Source organism: Ursus maritimus, unplaced genomic scaffold (assembly GCF_017311325.1).
Source record: "Ursus maritimus isolate PB19 unplaced genomic scaffold, ASM1731132v1 scaffold_30, whole genome shotgun sequence".
In the NCBI taxonomy this organism is placed as follows: Eukaryota; Metazoa; Chordata; class Mammalia; order Carnivora; family Ursidae; genus Ursus; species Ursus maritimus.
The window spans coordinates 3,340,873-3,347,712 of NW_024425564.1; the positions used below are offsets into that span (position 1 = coordinate 3,340,873).

Below are 6,840 nucleotides of genomic sequence, written 5' to 3' on the forward strand. Positions count from 1 at the left end.
TTTCGTGATGGGCTGTGCACCATGAGGGGGATGGGGGAAGGAGCACCCTAGATTCTCAGATCTCTGTCTTTGGTGACAAGGTCAGTGAGTCAAATAATATGGGAAAAGAAGCGAGTTTGGAAGGCCTTGGGGAAGTTACCTGACCTTCTGGGTCTCAGTTTCTCCACATGTAACCCGAGAATAATAATATTCACGTCTCAGGGTTGCCACGAGAATGAAATAAGCAGGGAAACTGCAGGGCATAGACTAGATGCTCAGTCAACACTTCTGGGTGATACTAATAATAGTGCGTGCTCGAGCGCCAAGCACTTAATCCTCACAACGACCCTATAAGGCAGGTACGATTAGTATCCCTATTTTATCAACATGGGGACTGAAGCACGGTCAGGTGAGCAGACTTGACCGAAGTCACCCAGTTAGTAAGTGGCAGAGTGTACTGGCCTCCCCCCTGCACTCCACTTTACTCTCTCTGTGATCCGAAATTGGACTTGAGGCAGGAAGAGAGGACATGGCAGGAGAGATGGACGGCAGACCCGATCAGGGGTTCATTCCAAGAGCAGTTTTTATTTGGAAATGTGGCTCCGCAGCCTGGTGGCAGTCTGAGGGCCCATGCTGTTTGGCTTGCTGGTTTGCTCTTCTTTCCAGCCCAGGGCACAGGGTCCTTGGGGTTAAGGCACGAGATCAAGTTCTCAAGGATCAACATCCCAGACAGCCTCAGGGGTCAGGGGCCTGGGGCTGGTGCCCATAATGAACTAGGCTCCATTCAGGACTGTCACGGTTGGAGGGCCGGGGCTCCTGGCACCAGGACCTCAGCTTCCTCTTCTGCGGGGGCTGGCATCACCCACAGGCCAGCTGTGGCCAGGTTCTGGTGGGTATGAGGTTGGGGGGGGGAGGGGATAGCAGAGGCTAATTTTCTGGTGCTGGGTCCAGTTTATCTTCCTGAGGGGTGGAAGCCGAGCTGGGAGCCTCATCCCCACCATTGAGGGACTTCTGCTGCTCACTGCTGCTGGGCGAGGGGGTCCTGTTGCCCTGGGATCCCCAGCGGGTCAGGCGCTTTAGGGAGGAGTCGCGGCGGGCAAGTAGATGTGGCTGGAAGCCTGTGAAGGAGCTGCTGGTGGTGGGACGCTTATCTGGCAGAGAAGAGGCAACCGCGAGTAAGGAGAAAGGGGCATGCACAGGGGAGAGGTTGAGGGGCCTTGTCTCAGCCCTTGGGGGAGAGGAGAACCCCCTGACCTTCAATCCCACGCAGCCTCTGTAGATCTGGAGGTATCCCTTCCTCCCTCCCTCCCTCCCTTCCCCCGTCCCACTCCAGAGCAAGCTGCAGGGTCTACCCCTTCTCACCTCCAGGTGCAATTGGATGCATGAGCCGGTTCATCTGAACATTCCAGTGTTTCACGTTGGTGCTGGCCTGGCGCAGCTTCTGCTGGGCAGCCTGTGGGGGCAGGGCCAGCGGAGGGTGGGTCAGAGGCACCATCCTAGACGGGGTGTCTTGACCTTTTCAGGTTTACAGGCCTCTTAGAATCCGACAAAGGCTATTGATCATCTCCCCAGAAAAACTCACGTATGTTCATGAAGAGTTATATAGATGAACAGTTAACTTCCAATTTCAGGGGTCTCATAGACCCCCAAAGGGTCAAAAATCCTCATCATTATAGTTTCTATTCGTTAAGCAGCTAAGATGTGCTAAGTATATTTATTATTTTAGTTAACCTTCAGAGCAGAAGTTAACAAGTGCAAAAGAAGTTAAGCGATGGGGTGCCTGGGTGGCTCAGTCGGTTAGGCGTCTGACTTCGGCTCAGGTCATGATCCCAGAGTGCTGGCATCGAGCCCAACGTCAGGCTCTCTGCTCAGCGGGGAGCCTGCGTCTCCCTCTGCCTCTGCCTGCCGCTTCCCCTGCTTGTGCTCTCTCTCTCTCTCCCTTTCTCTCTGTCAAATAAATAAATAAAATCTTAAAAAAAAAAAAAAAAATAAAAAAAAAAAAATCAAAAAAAAAAAAAAAAAAAAAAGGTAAGTGACTTGGCCCGGAACCTATGTTGAGCCGTAAACCACCGCACCACACCACCTCTCCAGGACCAAATGCAAAACCTCTGCTCCACTGTTCATCCAGCCATTAGCAGTGGTTGTCGGGTGAGGAAACCACAGAGGAACTTTTCCTTTCTATGTTACATGTTTCTGTGTCCGAATTTTTTACAATGACCATGTCAGCCAACAAGGCAAAATAAAATAATCAATATTAATAGAACATCAAAAATTAGGTGTGCCTGGGTGGCTCAGTCGGTACAGTTTCTGCCTTTGGCTCAGGTCATGATTCCAGGACCCTGAGATCAAGCCCGCATCTGGCTCCCTGCTCAGCCGGGAGTCTGCTTCTCCTTCTCCCTCTGCCTCTCCCCCCACTTGTGCTCTCTTTCTCTCTCAAATAAATAAAAATCTTAAAAAAAAAAAACATAAAAATTAAAAAACCGAAAAACAAAACCCAAACCCCTCTTCTATGGAGATTAGAGCCCAAGTACAGGGATAGCAAGGTAGAAGAGTATGAGGAAAAATTTCGCCCAGATTCATAACAACGATAAAAATAGCAGCTGATGTTTCTTCCGCACTTGCTACATACTAAACATCACCCATCAGCTCCTTTAATCTTCAGACGATGCTATCACAGGCCCCTTCCCCAGATGAGGGACTTGAAGCTCAGAGAGGTTAGGCAATTCGCCTGAGGTCACACAGCGAGGCAACGGCGGAGTCAGGGTCTGAGAGAAGGCGGCGGAGCCTGCGCGTGGAGGTGCTCCCGGCGCCGGCCTCCGCCCTGTGCTCCCCGCCCCCACCCCGGGCTCACCTCCACGTCCTCGTCGGCCCGCTGCCGGTTCTGCCGCACCTGCTCCAGCTGCTGCTGCGCTTGCTGCAGCGAGCGGCTCTGCTGCGCCATCTCCTGCTGCAGCTCCTGCTTCTCCTGCTGCGCGCGCTCGATGTAGCGCTCGTGCTCCTCCTTGAGCTGCAGCAGCTGCTTCAGCTTCTCCTCCTCCTCCTCCAGCAGCCTGCGGGGGACACCGGGTCGTCCCCAGAGCCAAGGCGCCTCGCAGGTGCTCAGCAAGCGGGACGCCGGGGCGTCAGGGGACGAGAACGAGAAGGGGTCCTACCTGGTCTGGGCGAGGCGCACGGCCTCCTCGTCGCGCCGAGCTTTCACCTCCAGGTGCAGGGCCTCCTCGAGCCTCTGCTGCATGTCCTCCAGCTCTTGGATCCGCTGCCGCTGCCGGGCAGCCTCCTCCTTCTTCAGTTCCATCTCAGCCTGCATGGAGGCCCGGGCCTGTGCCGGGACGCGGAGCCGCGTCACGGGGGGCACCGCATGGGGTAGGGGAGGCTGCAGGTACGCTGCCTTTCCCCAGGGCTCCGCTGGGCTGGCCCACATCGCCCTCTCCCTGTGAGGGTCGGGAGTTCCTTCAAGGCGGGATTCCTTCCTGATCTGATCTCTTTCTGGGAGCCTGACTAGGTCAGATAATGGTCAGTGAACAGATGCTACATGGGGGAAAGGGGCTCAAGTCACCCCCCCAGCACCAGCCTTAATAATTATTATTATGTGTTATAATATTGGGTATTATGACTATAATTAGGGCTAGCGCTAGTCAGGGAGTGACTATAATTATAATTGTCGTAACAACTAAAGGTGTTTCCTCAGCTGATTCTCATCGTACCTCCAGGAGCACAGTTAGCATCAACTGATAAGTGATTGAGGCACAGAGAAGCTAAGTAACTTGCCTGAGATCACAAGCCTCCTAAAAGGCAGAGCTGGGATCGAATCCAGCTGCCTCTAATTCCAGCTCTAGATCTCTTAAATCCTAAATCTGATTGCCTTTACATGCCTAGTCCGCCTCCACATTCATCCCTCCTTCTTCCCATCCTGCATTCCCCACACTGGATTCACTGTCAACTTAGACCAAGTCTAGTCCAATCTAGTCTAGCGTTGGTCCAAACTCATCCCCAACTAGGGGGTTTTCTGCAGCATCTCTGTCCAAACCTCGCTCCCAGCCAAGGTCTCCGAACCAGCACTCAGCTCCGGCCCCACCCCATCTTTCATCTCAAGCTATCCCTCGCCAGGTTCCTGCACCCCCACTCCTTCCTCATCCCGCCTCTGGCACAGGCCCCATCCCAGACACATGTTTCAAGCGCACAGGCTCTGTCCCAAGTCCCTCATTCCAAGCCCCGCCTCCACGCCCTTCCTTCCCCAGCCCGCGGGCTCCGCCCCCGTCCAGGCCCCGCCCCCGGCCCAGGCCCCGCCCCCAGCTCCCGGGCCGCGTGCCTCCGCGTGCCTCTGCCGCTGGCCCGCGCCGGGTGAGCGCCCCACCTGCTCCGCCTCGCGCAGCTGGCCCTCGAGTGCCTGCTGCAGCTCGCGGTGCTGGCTGCGGCGTCGCTCCTCCTCCTCCTGCAGCAGGCGCTCGGCCTGCCGCTGCGCCTCCTGTAGCAGCTCCAGCTCCTGCAGCTTCCGCTCCTTCTCCTCCTGCAGCTGCTGCAGGCGCAGCAGCTCCTCCTCCTTGGCCGCCCGGCGTCGCTCCCGCTGCTCCCGTTGCTCGCGCCGCTTCTGCTTCAGGTCCTTGTGCAACGACGTCTTCCCCTCGGCCTGCAGCCGGATCGCGGTCTGGATGGCTGCGGAGGGTCAGGGAGGGGGTCAGCAGGTGGCCTAGCCGGGAGCAGCGGGGTCCTCGAGGTGGCCCACCTCCAGAAAGGGGCCTTAGAGGTGGCTCGAGGCAGTCGCCGGCCTCCCGCTGGGCAGTGTTATCACCCCCTTTCACAGACGAGGCGACTGAGGCCCAGCCCGACCCCGGCCACCCAGCGAGCACTCACCAGCCGTCCATTCCTGGCGCTGGCGCGTGTCCGAGGCGCTCATCTCGTACGTGCGGGAGGCTGTCTTCACACAGAACATGCAGCGCTTCCCCTCTCGGTCGGGCAGCACCTGGGAGAGGGCAGGTGGCCCCCGACAGGCTGGCTTCACTGGGATGGGGCCACACCCGCCGCAGGGGTGCTCCAGCTCCATCCCCGACCCCTCCGTGCTGACCGTCCTCCCAGGGCACCGCTCCCACTCTGCCAGGAGCCTGTACGGCCTGGCATGGAGGTCAGTTATGGGTGCCCTTGTGTCCCCACCAGTCTTGTAGCCTCTGCTCTTTGGAGGTAGGGTGGGGGTGTTTTCATCTTGGGGTCTCTCCATGGGGCCTGGCACCTAATCCATTATTGAGTGTGGATGCAGATCATTCTTGAACACCACCAGTGACAGGGTCCTCACTACCCAAATCATTCATTTTCATATAACCCTGCCTTTTTGGGAAAGCTCTCCATTCATTCATTCCACAGATATTGGAACGTGTCTACTGAGTAGGGCTCATTGTTCTAGGCATTTAGGATACTGAGGTGTGCTGAACAGATCAAATCCCTGCCTCCCCTAAGCTTATATTTTAGCGGAAAATAACAGCTACCACCTGTTGAGCTGCTGTTGCTGCTGCTGCTGCTTCTTCCTCTTCTTCTTCTTTTAAGATTTTATTTTTAAGCAATCTCTACCCCCAGCGTGGGACTCAAAAACTCACAAACTGAGATCAAGAGTTGAGCACTCCACCATCGGAGCCCTCTGCGTGTCCCATATATTGAGCTTCGTAGGCTCTAGAGGCTGAACTAGTGTTTTATATGCACCGTTTTATTCACAGCTCTGGAACAACCTTGCCAGACAGGCATTATTTGCTCCACTTTACAGAAAAAGAAACTGAGGCTCTACTATGTCCAGGAACATGCCCAATTCACTCTGCCTGTTAGTGGTGGAGCTGGGCTCTCTGCCTAAGATCTGGCTCTGTCCTCAGTGACACCTGCTTCCTTATGTGACAAAGATGGAGAGAACCTAGGAGGGCTATAATAAAAAATTTTTATAATATTTAATTTATTTATTTGGAGAGAGAGAGAGAACAAGTGGAGGGAGGGGCAGAGGGAGAAGCAGACTCCCCCATGAGCAGGGAGCCTGATGCAGGACTTGATCCCAGGCCCCTGGGATCATGACCTCAGCCAGAGGCAGACGCTTAACTAACTGAGCCACCCAGGCGCCCTATAATAATAATTTTTAAAAATGTAAAATAACACATGTTGACAAGGGTGTGGAGAAAGTGGAGCTCTCATACACTGCTGGCAAGAATGTGCAATGGAACAGCTGCCGGGGAAAACAATTCAGCTATTTCTTAAAAAGTTAAACATAGAATTACCATATGATCTAGCAATTCTACTCAGTATGTATCCAGAGAAATGAAAACATATGCTCACCCAGAAACTTCTGCATGGATGGCCAAACCAGCTTTATTCACAATAGCAAAAAGATGGGAACAACCCATTGTCCATCAATGAATGAGCGGATGAACAAAATGTCGTCTATCTACACAATGGAATATTATTCACCCATAAAAAGGAATGAAGTCCCGACCCATGCCACAACACAGACGAACCTTGGAACGTTAGCTGAAAAAAGCCAGTCACAAAGGGACAAGATATTAGATGATTCCATTCTCTTCTAGGTACCCGGAATGGGCAAATTCGTGGAGACAGAAAGTAGAATAGAGGATAGCAGGGGCTGGGGAGAAAGGAGGGATGACTTATTTCTTAATAGGTAGAGAGTTTCTCTTTGCGATGATGAAAAAGTTTTAGAAATAGATAGTGGTGAGGGTTACACAACATTGTGAATGTACTTAATGCTATGAATTGTACACTTAAAATGGTTAAAATGGCAAATTTCATGTTAGGGGTGTGTGTGTATACACATATATTTTTTTAAACTACAATTTAAAATAATTGTTTTAAGCCTCCTAAAATAATAACAGACAGAGC

At 53.5% G+C, this 6,840-nt stretch overlaps 1 protein-coding gene across 3 annotated transcripts in view; it reads right to left on the reverse strand.

Moving 5' to 3' along the window:
- Positions 1–544: 544 nt before the first annotated feature.
- The window catches only part of DEF6 (DEF6 guanine nucleotide exchange factor), a 20,113-nt gene continuing 13,817 nt past the window's right edge, over positions 545–6,840 (reverse strand). For all 3 annotated transcript variants that reach the window (XM_040644721.1, XM_040644720.1, XM_040644719.1), the window contains exons 6-11: positions 4,831–4,939; positions 4,334–4,632; positions 3,132–3,298; positions 2,831–3,029; positions 1,342–1,432; positions 545–1,130 (exon numbers count right to left, since the gene is read on the reverse strand). In XM_040644721.1, coding sequence (XP_040500655.1) covers positions 907–1,130; positions 1,342–1,432; positions 2,831–3,029; positions 3,132–3,298; positions 4,334–4,632; positions 4,831–4,939 — 1,089 coding nt within the window. In that variant the 3' untranslated portion in view covers positions 545–906. The remainder of the gene's footprint in view (positions 1,131–1,341; positions 1,433–2,830; positions 3,030–3,131; positions 3,299–4,333; positions 4,633–4,830; positions 4,940–6,840) is intronic.